The sequence below is a fragment of the Chiloscyllium punctatum genome, chromosome 7 (assembly GCF_047496795.1).
Source record: "Chiloscyllium punctatum isolate Juve2018m chromosome 7, sChiPun1.3, whole genome shotgun sequence".
NCBI classification, from domain to species: Eukaryota; Metazoa; Chordata; class Chondrichthyes; order Orectolobiformes; family Hemiscylliidae; genus Chiloscyllium; species Chiloscyllium punctatum.
This window is the reverse complement of record NC_092745.1, coordinates 131545498-131567858: the sequence shown is the minus strand read 5'-3', so window position 1 is coordinate 131567858 and position 22361 is coordinate 131545498. Positions and strand designations below refer to the sequence as shown.

The 22361-nt window shown below is 47.4% G+C and overlaps 1 protein-coding gene across 1 annotated transcript in view; it reads left to right on the top strand.

Annotated features, from left to right (window-relative positions):
• The first annotated feature begins 7043 nt into the window (after positions 1-7043).
• ddah1 (dimethylarginine dimethylaminohydrolase 1) overlaps positions 7044-22361 on the top strand; it is a 113235-nt gene continuing 97917 nt past the window's right edge. The window contains exon 1 of the mRNA XM_072574852.1: positions 7044-7474. Within this exon, the coding sequence (XP_072430953.1) occupies positions 7172-7474 (303 nt within the window). The 5' untranslated portion in view covers positions 7044-7171. The remainder of the gene's footprint in view (positions 7475-22361) is intronic.

Genomic DNA, 22361 nt, shown 5'->3' with positions numbered 1-22361 from the left:
TTTAAAAAAAGACCTCATGGCAAGTAATCTCTGGGTTGCTGCCTGTGCCGCACGCTAGTGACGGCAGGATTAGGAAGGTATGGCAGACACCGGAGTCATACCTGTGGATGTGGTGTATATGGAGTTCAGCAAGGCATTTGATAAGGTTCCCCATGGTAGGCTCGTTCAGAAAGTCAGGAGGAATGGGATACAGGGAAATTTAGCTGTCTGGATACAGAATTGGCTGGTTGACAGAAGTCAGCGAGTGGTAGTGGAAGGAAAGTATTCTGACTGGAAGTCAGTGGTGAGTGGTGTTCCACAGGGCTCTGTTCTTGGGCCTCTACTCTTTGTAATTTTTATTAATGACTTGGATGAGGGGATTGAAGGATGGGTTAGCAAGTTTGCAGACGACACAAAGGTTGGAGGTGTCGTTGACAGTATAGAGGGCTGTTGTAGGTTGCAGTGGGACATTGACAGGATGCAGAGATGGGCTGAGAGGTGGCAGATGGAGTTTAACCTGAATAAAAGCGAAGTGATGCATTTTGGAAGGTCAAACTTGAAAGTTGAGTACAGGATTAAAGACAGGATTCTTGGCAGTGTGGAGGAACAGAGGGATCTTGGTGTGCAGGTACATAGATCCCTTAAAATGGCCACCCAAGTGGACAGGGTTGTTAAGAAAGCATATGGTGTTTCGGCTTTCATTAACAGGGGGATTGAGTTTAAGAGTCGTGAGATCTTGTTGCAGCTCTATAAAACTTTGGTTAGACTGCACTTGGAATACTGCGTCCAGTTCTGGTAGCCCTATTATAGGAAAGATGTGGATGCTTTGGAGACGGTTCAGAGGAGGTTTACCAGGATGCTGCCTGGAATGGAAGACTTATCTTATGAAGAGAGGTTGACTGAGCTCGGACTTTTTTCATTGGAGAAAAGAAGGAAGAGAGGGGACCTAACTGAGGTATACAAGATAATGACAGGCATAGATAGAGTTGATAGCCAGAGACTTTCTCACAGGGCAGAAATTGTTAACACGAGGGGTCATAGTTTTAAGCTGTTTGGCGGAAAGTATAAAGGGATGTCAGAGGCGGGCTCTTTATGCAGAGTTGTGAGAGCATGGAATGCGTTGCCAGCAGCAGTTGTGAAAGCGAGGTCATTGGGGATATTTAAGAGACTGCTGGACATGCATATGGTCACAGAAATTTGAAGGTTCGTACATTAGGTTTACCTTACATGATGATCAATGGTCAGCACAACATCGTGGGCTGAAGGGCCTGTTCTGTGCTGTATTGTTCTATGTTCTAAAGTGTGGCTGAAGAGTTGGTGCAGGGGGCAGGGTTTCAGATTTGTGGATCACTGGGTTCTCTTCTGGGGAAGGTATGACCTGTACAAAAGGGACCAATATTCTTGTGGACAGGCTTGCCAGAGGTGTTGGGGAAGATTTAAACTAGGTTGGGGAGAGGGAGGTGGGTGGGAACCAGAGCGTCAGGTCAGAAGATGCAGCAGTTGGTATAAAGGTCGATGCAGCGAGCAGAGAGACTGTGAGGAAGGCGAGACTAAACTGGCAAGAGGATGGGAGTCTGGGCAGAAGGAAGTGATGTAGAGACCAGAGCAAACATTCGAAAAGAAAAATTGGGTGACAGAATCATATGCAAAAGACAATGAGATTGTTAGATTCTAAAGGGACAGAGAGTATAAGGGCACTTTATCTGATTGCCTGTCATATTCAAAACAAACTTGTTGTTCAAATCAGTATAAAGGGATATGATTTAGTAGTCATTACAGAAATGTAGTTGCAGGGTGGTGATGACTGGGAATTAAATATCCAAGGGTGTCAGGTAATTAGGAAGGATAGGCATGGAAGGTAAGGGAGGTAGTGTCACACTCTTAATTAAGGATGAGATTAGGGCGATAAGGAGAGATGATATAGCATCTAAGGAGCAAAATGTTGAATCCATTTGGGTGAAGATCAGGAATAGTAAGGGGAAGACGTCCCTGGTGGGAGTAGTCTATAGGCCAACCAATAATAATGGGTGCGGTGCTGGAAAAGCATAGCAGGTCAGGCAGCATCCAAGGAGCAGGAGAATCGATGTTTCCTGATGAAGGGCCTATGCCCGAAACGTTGATTCTCCTGTTCCTCAGATGCTGCCTGACCTGCTGTGCTTTTCCAGCACCACACTCTTCGACTCTGATCTCCAGCATCTGCTGCCCTCACTCTCTCCCCCCAATAGTAATGCAACAGTGGCATTGGCAATCAGTCAAGAAATATCTGATGCATGTAAAAATAGAACGTCATGTAAAAATAAAGTCATGGGGGACTTTAACGGGAACATTGATTGGCTGAATCAAGTGGGTGGAGGCAGTTCATAGGAGTCATCCATGATAACTTTCTTGAACAACGTGTTACTGAACCTACAAGGCAGCGTGCAATCTTAGGTGTGGTCCTGTGCAATGAGACAGGTAAATTAATGATTCATAGTTAAGGATCCTCTCAGAAAGAGTGATCACAGTATGATCGAATTTCGGATACAAAATGAGGATGAAATAATATCATTTAAAACCAGGGTGTTAGGCTTAAACATGGGAGACAATAATGGGATGAGAAAAGAGTTGGCTAAATTAGACGAGGAACATAAGTTATACAGTGGGATGGTTGAGGAACAGTGGAGGACTGTCAAAGAGACTTTTCACAGTGCTCAAGGAAAGTATATTCTGGTCAAAAACAAGGATAGCAAGGGTAGGAACAGCCAGCCTTGGATAACCAAGGAAATAAAGGAAGACATTCAATTAAAAGCTTAGGCTTACAAAATAGCCAAGAGTAGTGGGAAACAGGAAGATTGGGAAATCTTGAAAAAGCAGCAAAAAAACCACGAAGCAAGCAATAAAGAAAGGAAAGGTAGATCATGAATGAAACTAGCACAGAAAATAAAAACAGGTAAGAAAAAGTTTTATAAATATATAAAACAGGAAAGGGTGGCTAACATAGGTGAAGGTCTCTTGCAGGATGAGAAAGGAGAATTACTATTGGGTAATGTGGAAACAGCTGAGGCCTTGAATAACTATTTTGTGTCAGTCTTCACAGTGGTAAAGGTCGAAGAGTATGGTGCTGGAAAAGCACAGCAGGTCAGGCAGCATCCGAGGAGCAGGAAGTCAATATTTCAAGCATAAGCCCTTCATCAGGAATGAGGCTTGTGGACCTAGGGGGCTGAGAGATAAATGGGAGGGGGGGTGGGGCTGTGGGCAAGGTAGCTGTGAGTGCGATAGGTGGATGAAGGTGGGGTTGATGGTAAGAGGTCAGAGAGGAAGGAGAGCAGATAAGTGGGGAGTCCAACTCCGCTAAAGACAAGTAGGACTTGGGCCTCCTCCATCGCCACTCCCTTCCCACCCGACGCCTGGAGGAAGAACACCTCAACTTCCGCCTTGGGACCCTCCAACCACACGGGATTAATATCGATTTCACCAGTTTACTCACCTCCCCCCCACCCCCCACATTATCCCAGATCCAACCTTCCAACTCAGCAACACCCTCATGACCTGTCCTACCTGTCCATCTTCCTTCCCACCTATCCACTCCACCCTCCCCTCTGGCCTGTCACCAATACCCCCCACCTCCATCTCCATTCTCAGCTATCTTCCCCCCCCCACCCCCCTCCCTGCCCCACCCCGCCCCTCCCATTTATCTCTCAGCCCAGCAGCCCACAAGCCTCATTCCTCATGAAGGGCTTCTGGTCGAAATGTCGAATCTCCTGCTCCTCGGATGCTGCCTGACCTGCTGTGCTTTTCCAGCCCCGCACTCCCAACTCTGATCTCCAGCATCTGCAGTCCTCACTTTCTTCACAGTGTAAGATGTGTTTAACGTGCCAAAGGATGATGTTAAGGATACGATGGGAGTTGAGGGCCTCAATTCAATTATTATCACTAAAGGGGTAGTGTTGAGCAAATTTGAGGGTCTCAAGATAGGTAAGTCCCTGGTCCTGATGAATGCATCCCAGGCTGCTGAAAGAAATGGTGGAAGTTATAGTAGATGTGTCAGTGGTAATTTACCAAAATTCACTGGACTCTGGGCAGGCCCTGGCAGATTGGAAGACAAAGAATGTTACACTGCTTTTTAAAAAAGGGTGTAGGCAAAAGGCAGGTAACTGTAGGCCAATTAGTTTAACATCTGTAGTCAGGAAAATGCTGGAGGCTATCATTAAAGAAAAATAGTGTGACACTGGAGCAGCACGGTGGCTCAGTGGTTAGCGCTGCTGCCTCACAGTGCCAGGGACCCAGGTTCAATTCCAGCCTTGGGTGACTGTGTGGGTTTCCTCCAGTGCTCCGGTTTTCTCCCACAGTCCAAAGATGTTCAGTCTATATGAATTGGCCATGCTAAATTGCCCATAGTGTTCAGTACATTAGTCATAGGGAAATGGGTCTGGGGGGTTACTCTTCAGAGGGTCTGTGTGGGCTGAAGGGCCTGTTTCCACACTGTAGGTAATCGAATCTGAATGGAAAGTGTTCCATCAGGCAGGCACAGCATGGATTCAGGAAGGGAAGGTCATATTTGACAAACTTACTGGAGTTCTTTGAGGATGTAACAAGCGCGGTGGATGGAGGAAAACAGGTGGCTGTTGTATACTCGGATTTCCAGAAGGTGTTTGATAAGGTGCCGCATAAAAGACTCATGCATAAGAATGCATGGAGTTACAGGGAATGTACTACCATGGATAGAGGACTGGTTAACTAATAGAAAGCAGATAATTGGGATAAATGAGTGTTTCTGTAGTTGAAGATCAGTGGTGAGTGGGGTGCCACAGAGGTTGCTCTTGGACCTGCAACCATTCATGATGTATATAAATGATTTGGAAGAGGAGACTGAGTGTATTGTATCCAAGTTTGCCAATGACACTAAATTGAGTGGAAAGGCAGACTGTGCAGAGGGTGTGGAGGGTCTGCAGAGAGATTTAGATAGGTTAAGTGAGTGGGCAAGGGTCTAGCAGATGGAGTACAATGTAGGTAAGTTTGTGGTTATCCACTTTGGAAATAAAAGTAGTAGGTCAGAGTATCATTTAAATGGTGAAGGATTGCAGCATGCTGTTGTGCAGAGGGACTTAGGAGTACTCGTACATGAATCACTTAAAGTTGATTTGCAGGTGCAACCAGTAATCAGGAAGGCAAACGGAATATTAGGTTTCATTGCTACAGGGATTGACTTTAAGAGAAGGGAGGTTCTGCTGCACTTGCACAAGATGTTAGTGAAGCCGTACCTGGAATATTGTGCGTAGTTCTGGTCTCCTTACTTGAGGAAGGATATATTGGCTTTGGCGGCAGTGCAGAGTAGGTTCACCAGGTTGATTCCAAAGATGAAGGAATTACCCTATGAGGAGAGATTGAATCACCTGGGAGTGTATTCGTGAGAATTTAGAAGGAGAGGGTATCTTATAGAAACATATAAAATTATGACAGGGATAGATAAGATAGAGGCAGGCAAGTTGTTTCCACTGATGGGTGAGACTAGGACTGGGGGACATGGCCTCAAGATTAGGGGGAATAGATTTAGGACAGAGGTGAGGAGGATCTGCTTCTCCCAAAGAGTAATGAATCTATGGAATTCTCTGCCCAAGGAACCAGTAGAGGCAGCTTCATTACATGTGTTCAAGACACAGTCGGATGGATTTTTGCATGGTAGGGGAATTAAGGGTTATGGGGATAGTGCAGGTAGGAGGAGCTGAGATGATGGATAGATCAGCCATGATCGTAATGAATGGTGGAGCAGGCTCGATGGGCCAGAAAGCCTACCCCACTTCTAGTACAATGAGGGAGGGGATCTCTCAGATGGAGGGTAGAGAGAGAAACTGAGAAGGAGGGAGAATGGGAGAAGGAAGGAGAGAAGAAATGGAGAATGGGCAGGAGAGGAAGAGTAGGGAGTGGGATGGAGGGAAGGTAGGAAAAGGTTGGAAAATGAGGAAGAGAAAAGAAGAGAGTGGGCAGAGGGTTGGGAAGGAGAGGGAGGAGGAGCGAAAGAAGAATGGAGAGAGGAGGAGGGACAGAGGAGAGAAGAGGGAGAGAGGGGAGAACAGGGGAAGGAATGGTGAGTCATAGAGTCATACAGCACGGAAACAGACCCTTTGGTCCAATCAGTCCATGTGATCAGAATCCCAAACTAAACTGGTCCCATCTCCTGCGTTTGACCCATGTGCGTCCAAACCGTTCCTATTCATGTATTTATCAATGTATATTTTAAACATTGTAACTGTAGCCGCATTCACTACTTTCTCTGGAAGTTCATTCCACACATGAACCACTCTGTCTAAAAATAGTTGCCCCTCCTGTTCTTTTGAAATCTTTCTTCTCTCTCCTTAAAAATCTACCCGTTCATCTTGAACTCCCCCACTGGGGAAAATGCCCTGGTCATTCACCTTATTGAGGGAGAGGGGAGGACAGGGAGAGGGAGAGAGGGGGGACAGGGGAGAGGGGGAGAGGAGTGACGGGGAGAGGGAGGGAGGACAGGGAGAGGGGGAGAGGGAGAGAGGAGGAAAAGGGGAGGGGGGAACAGGAGAGGGGGGGACGTGGAGTGGAAGAGAGGAGGGACGGGGAGAGGGAGGGAGGAAGGGAGAGAGAGAGAGGAGGGACAGGGGAGAGGGAGAGAGGAGGGACTGGGGAGAAGGAGGGAGGACAGGGAGAGGGGGTCGGGGGAGAGGGAGAGAGAGGGGGGATGGGGGAGAAGGACAGGGAGAGGAGGGACAGGGAAGAGGGGGATGGGGGAAAGGGGGGACGGGGGAGAGGGAGAGGAGGGACAGGGGAGGGGGGAGGGAAGATGGAGGAGAGGGAGGGGGGAAGAGGAGGGAGAGATGGGGAGGGGGAGAGGGGAGGGAGATGGGGAGGGGGGGGACGGAGGAGAGGGAGAGAGGGGGGACAGGGGAGAGGGAGAGAGGGGGGATGGGGGAGAGGGACAGGGGAGAGGGGGGACGGGGAGAGGGACAGGGGAGAGGGGGGACGGGGAGAGGGGAGAGGAGGGAGAGGGAGAGAAACCTTGTGTCTGAGGCACTGAGGATCAAGGAGGGAATGAGGGCGGAGTGAGAATCGGGGACGCGCAGGGCTGAGAGTGCGCGGTCACGCCAACCTGTCAAAAAGGGAGTGAGTGAGAGACAGAGACACAGACAGGGACCGAGTCAGAGACACAGAGACAGACCGAGTCAGAGAGGGTGTCCCGGGCAGCATGGCAGGTTCCGCCGCTCCTTACGCTCGCTACAATGTCGCTATCGTGCGGGATCTGGCGGATTCTCTGGCGGATCAGGCTCTGCGGATGAACAAGGATCAGGAGCAGCGTGTGGACATGGAGAAGGCTCGCCAGGAACACAAGATTTACATCGATTCCCTGCGCTCTATCCAGGGCCTGGAGGTGGTGGAGCTGCCGGGGGACAGCAGCCTCCCGGACTGTGTGTTTGTGGAGGACACCGCGGTGGTGTGCGGAGATACGGCGTTACTGAGCCGGCCCGGGGCAACCAGCCGCCGCGCAGAGGTACCCTGCTCTCAGCATCCCCAACCTCACCCTCACCCTCATCCCCATCCCCATCCCCATCCCCAACCTCACCCTCACCCTCATCCCCATCCCCAACCTCGCCCTCATCCCCATCCCCAACCTCACCCTCACCCCCAACCTCATCCTCATCCCCATCCCCACCCTCACCCTCACCCTCATCCCCATCCCCATCCTCACCCTCATCCCCATCCCCAACCTCATCCCCATCCCCAACCTCACCCTCATCCCCATCCCCAACCTCATCCCCATCCCCAACCTCACCCTCATCCCCATCCTCATCCCCAACCTCACCCTCATCCCCATCCCCATCCCCATCCCCATCCCCAACCTCACCCTCATCCCCATCCTCATCCCCAACCTCACCCTCATCCCCATCCCCATCCCCATCCCCATCCCCATCCCCATCCCCAACCTCACCCTCATCCCCATCCTCATCCCCAACCTCACCCTCATCCCCATCCCCAACCTCACCCTCATCCTCATCCCCAACCTCACCCTCATCCTCATCCCCAACCTCACCCTCATCCCCATCCCCAACCTCACCCTCATCCTCATCCCCATCCTCATCCCCATCCCCATCCCCATCCCCAACTTCATCCCATCCTCTCCTCATCCTCAATCTCCATCCCCAACCTCACCCTCATCCTCATCCCCAACCTCATCCCCATCCCCATCCCCAACCTCATCCCCATCCCCATCCCCAACCTCACCCTCACCCCCATCCTCATCCCCATCCCCATCCCCAACTTCATCCCATCCTCTCCTCATCCTCAATCTCCATCCTCGCCCTTCCCCCTCACACTGCATCCTGCATGCATTCTCCTGTTAATCCCTCCATCCTGCATCTATCCAACATCATCCTCATTCCCTCTCTCCCTCTATCCTGGATCCCTTGCTCCATTCTTGGTCCCATTCTCTTTACCCATCTTCCGTTCCACTCTCCTGTACTGCCTTCACTTTCTTTCCCATTCTCTCCATCCTGTATCCCCTCTCCCTCTTCTGCCTTTTCTACTCCCTCTCCATTTCTCCCTGCCTTTTTCCTGCGGTTACCCCGTTCTTGTTCACCCCACCTCCTCCCATGACCCCCACCTCTCTTTTCACTCATTCATTGAAACGGAGAGCTGTGTGGGCTCCCATCACCCTTGAATTTTGACTTATTCCTTGCAAGTTGATGTAAATATGTTTGGTGGTTTTCACCTTCTCAATCCGTGCCCTCTATCTCTTCCCTGTCACTGTCACCTTACCCTGCTCACACTCTCCTTACCCTTACTAACTTGCACCCTGTCCCCCCTCTCTCACTCTGTATATAAGTTGCAAAATAATATGAACGATGTATCAATTCATTTGTAAATCTGATTGTTTAAGATAGCTATCCCTAACACTTTCTCAGGGAGTTAAATCAATGTTTACCTGACAATCCTCCTGCAACTCTGCACTTTGATCTTGTTAGATTTTGTTAACTTTCTATTGAAATTGAGTTAATTATTTCCCATTATATAGTGAATGTTTTTCAATTATTAACACAGTTTTGGTATTGAGTGAACAGGCAATTACTGATATGGTGTGGAATTAATTTAACAAATTCCTGAGGCTCTGACTGCTTTGAAATTTAAAACCTGAAAGAGCCTATGATTGCTTCTATGAAATCATTCAATTTCAGTGAGGTAAAGGGCAGGTAGTTACTGGGAATGATTTGGCCTTTAAAAAGGTAGCTGCTAGAGAAAGGTTACAATCACATTGTGAAATTGTCGACTCTTGTTACAAACCTTTTGTTTTTGTGATGAAACTGCTGAAGATAGGGACCCACCTTTTCCTTGTTATTGGGCGTGAAGTGAAGCTGGGCATGATTCAAAATCCAGATCCTTATCTTCTTTGAACAAAAAAAAACCCCAAGGTTGTTGGAAACCTGGATCAATCAGAAATTGCTGGAGAAACTCAGCAAGATGTGGCAGCATCTGTGGAGAGAAGGCAATTAATATTTTGAATCTATTGAACTGAAAGGTTATGAGGAAGGGCCACTGGACTCGAGCTCTCATTTCTCTCCATAGATGCCGCCAGACTGCTGAGTTTCTCCAGCAATTGCAGTTTTTGTTTCAGCTTCTTTATCTGTCATAGAGTAAGACATCCAGCCATTTAGCATCAAGAGGAGAAGATAATTTCTTGCCTCAGGGGGTGGTGAATCTTTGGTAATCTGTACAGCAGAGGACTGCAGAAGTCAATCTTTCAACATATTCATGATTGACATCAAGAGGTTTTGGGTATTTGGGTTTTTAAGGGGTGTGGGGAGAGTCTGGGAGGATTGCGTGCAGAAGATCAATGTTGAACTTGTTGAATGATGAGGTGGGCTCGAAAGGATGAATGGCCTATTCCAGTTGCAACCTCTTCTGGACTGTATTCCTGGGCCCAGTGTAGTGTCTGCAAACCCCAGCAGTGTTGGAAAGGATTCATTCCTAACATAAAGGTGTTCATTTTGTAAAACAAAATTTCAAATTTGGATAGATTGGAATGGAATTGTGTCAGCAACACTGCAGCAAAATAGCAGCTTCCTGTTTGGTTTCTTTACATTTCAAATGTACTGACTTCAGGAAACAGTAAGGAAAACTATCATTGAATTGGATGACGACCCATTGACCAAAAGAAATAGAAACAGGAGGAGGCTATTCAGCCTCTTGAGTCTGTTCTGTCATTTAATAGGATCATGAGACATAAAAACTGCAGATGTTGGAATCCAAAGTAGGTAGGCAGTAGTCTGGGAGAACACAGCAGGGCAGGCAGCATCAGGAGGGACAGGCAGTAGTCTGGGAGAACACAGCAGGCCAGGCAGCATCAGGAGGGACAGGCAGGAGGCTGGGAGAACACAGCAAGGCAGGCAGCATCAGGAGTGACAGGCAGTAGTCTGGGACAACACAGCAGGCCAGGCAGCATCAGGAGGGACAGGCAGGAGGCTGGGAGAACACAGCAAGGCAGGCAGCATCAGGAGGGACAGGCAGTAGTCTGGGAGAACACAGCAGGGCAGGCAGCATCAGGAGGGACAGGCAGTAGTCTGGGAGAACACAGCAGGCCAGGCAGCATCAGGAGGGACAGGCAGTAGACTGGGAGAACACAGCAAGGCAGGCAGCATCAGGAGGGACAGGCAGTAGTCTGGGAGAACACAGCAAGGCAGGCAGCATCAGGAGGGACAGGCAGAAGACTGGGAGAACACAGCAAGGTAGGCAGCATCAGGAGGGACAGGCAGTAGTCTGGGAGAACACAGCAAGGCAGGCAGCATCAGGAGGGACAGGCAGTAGTCTGGGAGAACACAGCATGGCAGGCAGCATCAGGAGGGACAGGCAGGAGGCTGGAAGAATACAGCAAGGCAGGCAGCATCAGGAGGGACAGGCAGGAGGCTGGGGGAACACAGCAAGGCAGGCAGCATCAGGAGGGACAGGCAGGAGGCTGGAAGAATACAGCAAGGCAGGCAGCATCAGGAGGGACAGGCAGGAGGCTGGGGGAACACAGCAAGGCAGGCAGCATCAGGAGGGACAGGCAGGAGGCTGGGAGAACACAGCATGGCGGGCAGCATCAGGAGGGACAGGCAGTAGACTGGGAGAACACAGCAAGGCAGGCAGCATCAGGAGGGACAGGGAGGAGGCTGGGAGAACACAGCAAGGCAGGCAGCATCAGGAGGGACAGGCAGGAGGCTGGAAGAACACAGCAAGGCAGGCAGCATCAGGAGGGACAGGCAGGAGGCTGGGAGAACACAGCAAGGCAGGCAGCATCAGGAGGGACAGGCAGGAGGCTGGGAGAACACAGCAAGGCTGGCAGCATCAGGAGGGACAGGGAGGAGGCTGGGAGAACACAGCAAGGCAGGCAGCATCAGGAGGGACAGGCAGGAGGCTGGAAGAACACAGCAAGGCAGGCAGCATCAGGAGGGACAGGCAGTAGACTGGGGGAACACAGCAAGCCAGGCAGCATCAGGAGGTAGAGAAGTCAACATTTCAGGTGTAACCCTTCTTCAGGACTTCCCTACCTTCTGATGCTGCCGGGCTTGCTGTGTTCTTCCAGCCTCCAGCCTGTCTACTTTCAATAGGACCATGGCTGATCCAGCATCCCTAATGTCCATTTTCCTGCCCTTTCCCCACAACTGATCAAGAATCTCTCCCTCAGCCTTAAATATCCACAAGGACTGTGTCCGTGCAGCTCTCTGTGACAAGGAGTTCCAAAGACTCACAAACTTCTGAGAGAAGAAATTCCTCCTCATCTCCGTCTTAAACTGGTTGCCCTTTATTCTGAGTCTGTTCCCTCTGGTCCTAGACTCTCGCCCATGAGGAGAAACATTCTCTCAGCATTGACCCTGTCAAGCCCCTTAAAACTCTGATATGTTTCAATGAGATCACCTCTGACTCTTCTAAACTCCAGTGAGTAGAGCCCCAACCTGTTTAAAGTTTTCTCATAAAACTATCCCTCCATACTGGAGATCATCCCAATGAGCCCTCTCTGACCTGCCTCCAATGAAATAATATCTCTCCTTAAATAAGGGGGGCATAACTGCTCACAGTGCCTCAGATGTGGTCTCCCCAGACCCTTGTACAGTTGCATTAAGACTCCCTGCTTTTATACTCCAATCCCCTTGAAATAAGGCCAACAGTCCATGAGCCATTCTGATTACCTGCTGCCCCTGTGTGCTGGCTTTCTGTGTTTCTGTGCACAAATTCTCCTTTGCAGTTTTTCTCAACTTAGAATGTTAATTCAATCCACTCATGGGATGAGGGCATCACTGAATGTGCCAGCATTTATTGCCCATCCCTAATTGCCCAGAGGGCAGTTAAGAGTCAGCCCCATTGCTGCAGGTAAAAACAATGACTGCAGATGCTGAGAACCAGATTCTGATTAGTGGTGCTGAAAAAGCACAGCAGTTCAGGCAGCATCCGAGGAGCAGTAAAGTCGACATTTTGGGCAAAGGCTATCCTGATGAAGGGCTTTTGCCTGAAACGTCGATTTTACTGCCCATTGCTGTGGGTCTGGAGTCACATGTAGACCAGACCAGGTAAGGATGGCAGTTTCCTTCCCTAAAGGTCATTAGTAACCCAGATGGGCTTTTCCAACAATCGACATTGGATTCATGGTCATCGTTAGACTGGAACCTCCTGAAATTTTTTATTGAGTTCAACTTCTACCATCTGCTGCAGTGGGATTCAAATCTAGGTCCCCAGGACATTAACTGGATCTCTGGCTTAATAGTCCAGTGATAATACCATGAGACCACCACCTGGTTTACTAATACGATTCTGTTTTGGTTTTCTCCTTTCCAAAATGAACAACTTCACACTTTCCCACAATAGATTCTATTTGTGAATTTTTTTTATCTATTTGCTTAACCTATCAATATCTTTGCAAAAAAAACCTGAAAGAACTACAGATGCTGTAAATCCGAAACAAAGATGGAAATTGCTGGAAAAGCTCAGCAGGTCTGGCAGCATCTGTGGAGAGAAATCAGAGTTAATGTTTTAGGTCAAATGACCCTCCTTCAGAACTGTGCAATATCTCTCCTTCTCACAACCTGCCTGTCACCCAGTTTTAGTGTCATCTGCAAATTGGGCTACAGTCGATCCACTTCCTTCCTACCAGTCATTCATATATATTGGAGACAGTTAGAACATAGAACATTACAGTGCAGTACAGGCCCTTCGGCCCTTGATGTTGTGCTGACCTGTCATACCAATCTGAAGCCCATCTAACCTACACTATTACATGTACGTCCATATGCTTGTCCTCTGACGACTTAAATGTACTTAAACTTGGCGAATCTACTACCGTTGCAGGCAAAGCATTCCATACCCTTACTACTCTCTGAGTAAAGAAACTACTTCTGACATCTGTTCTATATCTATCACCCCTCAATTTAAAGCTATGCCTCCTCATGCTCGCTGTCACCATACTTGGAAAAAGGCTCTCCCTGTCCACCCTATCTAACCCTCTGATTATCTTGTATGTCTCTATTAAGTCACCTCTCAACCTTCTTCTCTAACGAGAACAGCCTCAAGTCCCTCAGCCTTTCCACATAAGACCTTCCCTCCATACCAGGCAACATCCTAGTAAATCTCCTCTGCACCCTTTCCAAAGCTTCCACATCCTTGCGGTGACCAGAACTGTACACAATACTTCAAGTGTGGCCGCACTAGAGTTTTGTACAGCTGCAACATAACCTCATGGTTCCGGAACTCGATCCCTCTATTAATAAAGCTAAAACACTGTATGCCTTCTTAACAACCCTGTCAACCTAGATGGCAACTTTTAAGCATCTGTGTACATGGACACCGAGATCTCTCTGCTCATCTACACTACCAAGAATCTTACCATTAGCCCAATACTTTGCATTCCGGTTACTCTGACCAAAGTGAATCACCTCACAATTTACTAACCCCCACTTCTAAGCCCTCATCCAGGTCATTTATAAAAATGACGAACAGCAGTGGACCCAACACTGACCCTTGCGGTACACCACTGGTAACCGGACACCAGGATGAACATTTCCCATCAACCACCACCCTCTGTCTTCTTTCAGCAAGCCAACTACTGATCCAACCTGCTATATCTCCCACAATCCCATTCCTCTGCATTTTGTACAATAGCCTACTGTGGGGAACCTTATCGAACGCCTTGCTGAAATCCATATACACCACATCAACCGGTTTACTCTCATCTACCTGTTTGGTCACCTTCTCAAAGAACTCAATAAGGTTTGTGAGGCACAGCCTACCCTTCACAAAACCGTGCTGGCTATCCCTAATCAAATTATTCTTTTCTATATGATTATAAATCCTATCTCTTATAACCTTTTCCAACACTTTACCAACAACTGAAGTAAGGCTCACTGGTCTATAATTACCAGGATTGTCTCTACTCCCCTTCTTGAACAGGGGAACCACATTTGCTATCCTCCAGTCTTCTGGCACTATTCCTGTAGACAATGACGATTTAAAGATCAATGCCAAAGGCCCGGCAATCTCCTCCCTGGCTTCCCAGAGTTGCAGTCCCAACACTGATCTTTGTGAAAGTCCATTGGTCTCAGGTCACCAACCTGAAAAAGAACGCTTTATCCCCGCTCACTGTTTCCTGCCCCATGAGCCAATTTTCTATCCATGCTAATATCCTACCTCCAGCATTATGGGCTCTTATGATTAACCACCAGTGAGGTTAGTTGTTGAATACTTTCTGAAAATCCAAATGCGACAGTTGTCTCTACCCACTCTGATTGAGAGTTCCTCAAAACACTCTAATAAATTAGTCAAACACGATTTCCCTTTCATGAAGCCACGCTGACCCAGCTTGATTAGATTAGGATTTTCTGAATGTTCTGCTGTTATTTCCTTAATAATGACTCCAATATTTATCCAATAATAGATGTTAGGCTAGTCAGCCTGTAGCTACCTGCTTTTTGCCCCCCCCCCCCCCCCCTCCCTTTTTGAATAGGGGTGTCACACCATCTGGTACTTCTCCAGAACCCAAGCATTTTTGGAAATTTATACCCAAGCATCCACTATCTCTGTATCTACCTGTAGGATTCTTTAGACCCAGGAGAACAAAGCAGTTTCAAAATATCTCTTTAGCAGCTTCACTGCTCTGTTCTATACCAATTTCAACCCATTCAATCCTAAGTGAGCTCGATGAAGCCTACTCCTAGTGTTCATGGGTTGTGGGCTATGTTGGCTGGGTCATCATTACTTGCCGATCCCTCGTTGCTCTGGATAAGGTTGGATGCGCTGCATTCTTGTGTAATGTCAAGACACTGAAAGTGCCATTAGCAAGGGTGTTCCTGGATTTTGCAACAGTGTATCGCTCCCAGGAGTAAGGATTTATGCATCTGAACTGGCAGAACAAGGTTCTTTCTTTGGGATGAGAAAATCTGTAGCTTTGATTCCTCAATAAAATTTTGCTGTGTGTCATGCAAATGTGACATTTCCGATGTTCAACCAGGAACCTGTTCAACTTTTAATTGTTTCAAAGCAAGGTGTATCATTTAAGAACAGGAGATGGCCATTCAGCCCCCAAACCTGTTCCATCAGACTTTCTGGAAGGGATTTGTTTTTATCGTTCAGTTTTTAACCTGTTCGTCTTTCAGGGGAGTTGGGCATTGCTGGCAAGGCAGGCTTCTATTGCCCATCCCTAATTGCCCTTGAACTGAGTGGTTTGCTGGGCAGTTTCACAGGGCAGTTCAATGTCAACCACAGAGCTGTGAGTCTGCAGTCTCATGTACACCAGAGGTCAAGAAGAGAAAAGCATTATTGAACCAGAGGATTTTTTTCCAACAACTTTCATCATTTATGTAAATGATTTAGATGCGAGCATAAGAGGTATAGTTAGTAAGTTTGCAGATGACACCAAAATTGGAGGTGTAGTGGACAGCAGAGATTACAACAGGATCTTGACCAGATGGGCCAATGAGCTGAGAAGTGGCAGACGGAGTTTAATTCAGATAAATGTGAGGTGCTGCATTTTGGGAAAGCAAATCTTAGCAGGACTTATACACTTAATGGTATGGTCCTAGGGAGTGTTGCTGAACAAAGAGATCTTGGAGTGCAGGTTCATAGCTCCTTGAAAGTGGAGTTGCAGGTAGATACGATAGTCAAGAACGCAATTTGGTATGCTTTCCTTTATTGGTCAAAGAATTGAGTACAGGAGTTGGGAGGTCATGTTGCAGCTGTACAAGACATTGGTTAGACCACTTTTGGAATATTGTGTGCAGTTCTGGTCTCCTTCCTATCGGAAGGATGTTGTGAAACTTGAAAGGGTTCAGAAAAGATTTACAAGGATGTTTCAGGGTTGAAGGATTTGTGCTATAGGAAGAGATTGAATAGGCTGGGACTGTTTTGCCTGGAGCGTCAGAGGCTGAGGGGTGACCTTATAGAGGTTTACAAATTCAAAGTCTCTTCCCTGGGATGGGGGAGTCCAGAACTAGAGGGCATAGGTTTACGGTGAGAGGGGAAAGATATAGAAGAGACCTAAGGGGCAACGTTTGCACACACAGGGTGGTGCATGTATGGAATGAACTGCCAGAGAAAGTTCTGGAGGCTAGTACAATTGCAACATTTAAAAGGCATTTGGATGGGTATATGAATAGGAAGGGTTTGGAGGGATATGGGCCGGGTACTGGCAGGTGGGACTAGATTGGGTTGGGATATCTGGTCGGCATGGACGGGTTGGACTGAAGGGTCTGTTTCCGTACTGTACATCTCTATGACTCTATGACTATATAACCCCTGATAGCTTTTAAAAAATAAAATCAGGTTTGAATTGAGTTCAAATTCCATCAGATGGGAACTGAACCCTTACCTTCAGAGCCTCCAGATCGCTAGTTCAGTGACATTACCAGTCACAAAAATGGATATTGGGCACAGCAAAAGATTCTGTGCGATACAAATGGGCTTTGTTTTTTTCGTGAAATAGAAGACAAAGTTAGGAGAAGATCCCAATTGTGAAAAACCTTGAGAGTGCTGTCAACACGTGGTCATTAGAAAGAGGAGAAGATGGCCATGAGTGACCTATTGAGGCTAAGCCCATAGAGTCATACAGTCGGAAACAGACTCTTCGGCCCAACTCATCCATGCTGACCAGACATCCCAATCTGACCTCGTCCCATTTGCCAGCACTTGGCCCATATCCCTCCAAACCCTTCCTATTCACATACCCATCCAGATGCCTTTTAAATGCTGTAATTGTACCAGTCTCCACCACTTCCTCTGGCAGCTCATTCCACACATGCACCACCCTCTGTGGAAGAGTTGCCCCCTAAATCCCTTTTAGATCTTTCCCCACTCACCTTAAATCTATTCCATCTCGTTTTGGACTCACTTACCTTGGGAAAAAAGCCGTGGCTGTTTACCGTCTCCATGCCCCTCATGATGTTATAAACTTCTATAAGGTTATCCCTCAGCCTCTGACACCCTAGGGAAAATAGCCACAGCCTATTCAGCCTCTCCCTGGAACTCAATCCCTTCAACATCCTTGTAAATCTTTTCTGAACCCTTTTTATTTTCAAAACATCCTTCCTACAGCAGGGAGACAAGAATTGCATGCAGTTTTCCAATAATGCCTCACTGATGCCCTGTCCAACCGCAAAATGACCTCCCTACTCCTATATTTAATGCATTGACTAATAAAGGCAAGTGTACCAAACACCTGGTTTAACAAGGAACTTGAGAGGCCATTGAGAAGATAATTGGTCAACTATTGCGAAAACCTTTTCACAAAGGAACATATACATAAATACTCTTTTCAAAGAGCAGGAAATGGTCGAGGTGAGCACTTGAAGAGTTTCGTGTTGCTTCAGGAGAAACAGATTGTTTCCTCTTTATTGTAATTTCTAGGCTGTTGAGAAATTTAATTCTGAGCCACCCTTTGGTTTCACCATCATCTCTGAAGCATTGACTCATGATTTATCACCCTAACCTGCACTGATGAATACACCAAGTACATTGTGCAGCAACATGGCAATGATTCAGACTTGGTTACCTCAAAATCACGTTCTGTCCAAGTTGTCAACCATTCCCACCAGCAGAATAGAAAATCCAATAGAAGAATCCCAATGATTAGCTGAAACTTTGGACTGGTTACTCCAGATTAGCCAAACGCGTAGCCTTCTCTGCCAACCAATCAGGGCAGAATTAAGCAAAGGGGAAAGTGGACTTTACAGGTATACCTGTAAACGTTGGCTACACAATGGTCTCACTCATGCCCTGAATGGTCAATAATACTGCCTTATACAGGATCACTCGTTACTGTTTCGGGGGGAGCAATACCCAGCAGTATTATTGCTCAACTATTGACTCAGAGACTCAGGTAAGAGTCTGGTGACCTAGGTTCAACTCCTGCCATGGCTGATGGTGGAATCTGAATCCAATACAAATCTGGAATTAAGAATCAATGTGAAGCTGATGATGGTTGGTGGGGGGGGTGGGGGGGGTGGGGGGGGTGGGGGGTGGGGGAGTGGGGGGGGGGGTAGTGGGGGGGGGGGGGGGTGGGGGGTTCCCAACAGGTTCACTAATGTCCTTTAGGGAAGGAAACTGCCATCTTTACCCAGTCTGGCGTACATGTGACTCAAGACTCACAGCAATGGGGTTGACTCTTAACTGCCCTCTGGGCAATTAGGGATGGGCAATAAATGCTGGATGAGCCTAGAATGCCCTTATCCTATGAATGGATTGAATTAAAACTATAAATTGAGAAAAACTGCGCAAAGCTGGAACACAAAGGGGCTTGGGAAAAATTCTGAGTGAATCTGAAAGAAAATGGATGTGCTGTCTTGGATCACAGGGTCTGTCGAAATGGTTCTTTTCGGATTTGGGTTTCTATGGTTAAGAGAAGACTGGACAACAACAATGTTCTTAATTATGGGTGTTTGTTCAGTAATAATAATGAATAATAATGAAAATACTGAGAGTAATAAATGAAAAAGAAAGGAGATAAAAGCAACACATCTCACACCCTTCTGCCAATCTGGAAGCCCTTGATCGATGGTGGCCTGGGGACTCAGGTTTGCTCTGGCATCATTTGCAATCCAAGGAGAGGTTCTGACCTCGGAATGAAGCTCTCTCTCTCTCTCTCTCTCTCTCTCTCAGTTATAACGTGTAACAGACAGAAACTAAAAGACAAAACTGCTGGCTAGTACAGATAATCGACAGGAAAACAAGCTGCAGCTGGTGTCTTCAGCCCAGAAAGGAACAGACCGCTTCGAGGTCATGCAGACTGTCCAATAGCACTAACAATTGCAGCCGATCAGTCCATCCTAGACAATCTATTGCCTCTTGCAGCAGTGAAATATCATCATTAGCGTTTAGCCCTTGGCCCAACCTCTACGTGCGCCACTGCCGTTGCTTGTGCCAATGTAGATGGCACCAAAACATTCAGAAAGTTGTGTTGTTTTTACCTCATTATCAAGGCACTGCCCACATAGGTAGTGACAATCGAAACACTTTATCAGGAAGGTGGGAACAATGTGTCAATAAGGAGAGGATTGTTGTCTGGTGTAACTCTGAAATAACTGCCCACTCAGTTATCCATTTTCCCAGTTGAAGCCACAAAAGACAGAGCTTAGTGATCCCACAGCCAATGGATCAGATCTAAGCTCTGCAGTCCTGCCACATCCAGTTGAGAATGGTGGTGGACAATTAAACAACTCACCGGAGGATGTGGCTCCACATATATCCCCATCCTCAATGATGGAGAAGCCCAGCACATCAGTGCAAAAGTACCCAGTGGATGATCCATCCTGGCCTCCTCCTGCAGTCCCCAGTGTCACATTTACCAGACTTCAGCCAATTTGATTCACTCCATGTGATGCCAAGAAATGATTGGAGACACTGGATACTGCAAAGGCTTTGTACCCTGACAATATTCCAGCAATAGCACTGAAGACCAGTGCTCCAGAACTTGCTGCTCCCCTAGTCAGGCTGTTCCAGTACAGTTACAACACTGGCATCAACCTGACAATGTGGAAAATTGCCCAGGTATGACCTGTACACAAAAACAGGGCAAACCCAACTCGGCCAATTACTGTTCCATCAGTCTACTCTTGAAAATCAATAAAGTGATGGAAGATGTCAGTAACAGGGCTATCAAGCAGCACCTGCTCAGCAATAACCTGCTCAGTGACGCCCAGTTTGGGTTCCACCAAGGTCACTCAGCTCCTGACCTCATCACAGCCTTGGGTCAAACATGGACAAAAGAGCTGAATTTCAGGGTGGGTGGGAGGTGATTGCCCTTGATATCAAAGCTGCATTCAACCAAGTGTGGTATCAAGAAGCCCTGGGAAAACTGGTAACAATGGGTATCGGGGGAAACCTCTCCACAGGTTGGAGTCATACCTGACACATTGGAAGATGGTTGCGGTGGATGGAAGTCAGTCATGTCAGCTCCAGGACATTGCTGCAGGAGTTCCTCAGGATAGTGTCCCACCCCCAACCATCTTCAGCTGCTTCATCAATGACCTTCCCTCTATCATAAGGTCAAAAGTTGGGATGTTCACTAATGATTACACAATGTTCAGCACCAAATGCCACTCCTCAGATACTGAAGCAGTCCATGTTCAAATTCAACGAGACCTGGACAGTACCCAGGATTGGGCTGACAAGTAGCAAATAACATTCACGCCTCACAAGTGCCAGGCTGTGTTTGTCTCTGACAAGAGAATCTGATTTTGATATATAGTGACCTCACCATCACTGAATCTCCCACATTCAACATCCTGAGGTTTACCATTGAAGCAGAACAAGACTTGCCACATAAACACAGTGGCTACAAGAGCAGGTCAGAGACTAGGAATCCTGCAGCGAGTAACTCACCTCCTGACTCCCCAAAGCCTGTCCACCATCTACAAGGCACAAGTCAGGAATGTGTTGGAATACTCCCCACTTGCCTGGATGGGGGCAGCTCCAACAACACTCAAGAAGCTTGACACCATCCAGGACAAAGCAGTCCACTTGATTGGTATCACATCCACAAACATCCATTCCCTCCACCACTGACACTCAGTAGCAGCAGTGTGTACTGTCTACAAGATGCACTGCAGAAATTCACCAAAGATCCTCAGACTGCATCTTCCAAACCCATGACCACTTCCATCTGGAAGGACAAGGGAACACCACCCCCTGCAAGTTCCTCTCAAGCCACTCACCATCCTGACTTGGAAATATATCACTGTTCCTTCATTGTTGGTGGGTCAAAATCCTGGATGTCCCTCCCTAAGGGCATTGTGGGTCAACCCACAGCACATGGACTGCAGCAGTTCATGAAGGCAGCTCACCCTCACCTTCTCAAGGGGGCATCGAGGGACAGGCCCAACCAGTGACTCTCACATCTCATGAGTGAATCAAAGGAAAAAGCCGTGGAGGTGCTCTTGGATTTTGCAATGCAGCACAATAAGAAGGAAAGCATATTTGCCAGCACTAAGACACGGTGGACTGTTAGGAAGTGGAACATTGAGCAGAAAAACATTCCTGAGCGTTTCCAGACTTGACTCCCACATTTTTCAATGCCCATAAGGTCAGGCCATTGGAAGGTGTGAACAAGTTAAAAATAGACATTTTTCACATATTTTACTGTAGTATTGCATTCTCCTATGTTTTTCTTTTGCCGTAGAGCAATCCAGGTAACGGTCTGGGGTGCCAAGTTCAAGTCCCACCATGGCAGCTGGTGGAATTTGAATTCAATAAAAATCAGGAAGTAAAGAGACTGATGATGATCATGGATCCAGAGTTGATTGTCAGAAAAAACCCATCTGGTTCACTAATGGCATCCTTCCCTGGTCTGGCCTACATGTGACTCCAAACCCACAGCAACGTACTTGACTTTTAAACTGCCCTCTGAAAAATTAAGGATGGGCAAGAAATGCTGGTCCAGTCAGTGATACCCTCATCCCATGAATGAACATAATTTTAAAAACGTTATTCTGATGAGCATAAGACAGCAAGCTTCAATAATGTTGTTCTTCTTAGTGACACTCATGTTTCTCTGCTCTTCCTTCTTTCAACCAATTACCATTACCAGTTGGGCGTGTAATAGGCACAGGGAGAATGTGCAAATTCCACATGACGGTCACACGAGGCTGGAATCAAACCCAGGTACCTGATGCTGTGAGGCAGCAGTGCTAATCACTGAGCCACCATACTGCTCTACATTTTTTTAGTGTGTGACATATTTTTAGTGTCAAATAGTTACTTCTGTGCAGAACATCAGAGACAGTAGAGTATGTCAAAGGGGCAATGTAAATCCAAGATGCTGTTGTTCTTGTCATTAAAGGAAATGGCTCCACAGCTCATTTACACAGGGTCAGGGAGTGGGAATGGAGAACCACAAACAGCCTTTGAGCCTCACAGGTCATCGTAAAGCT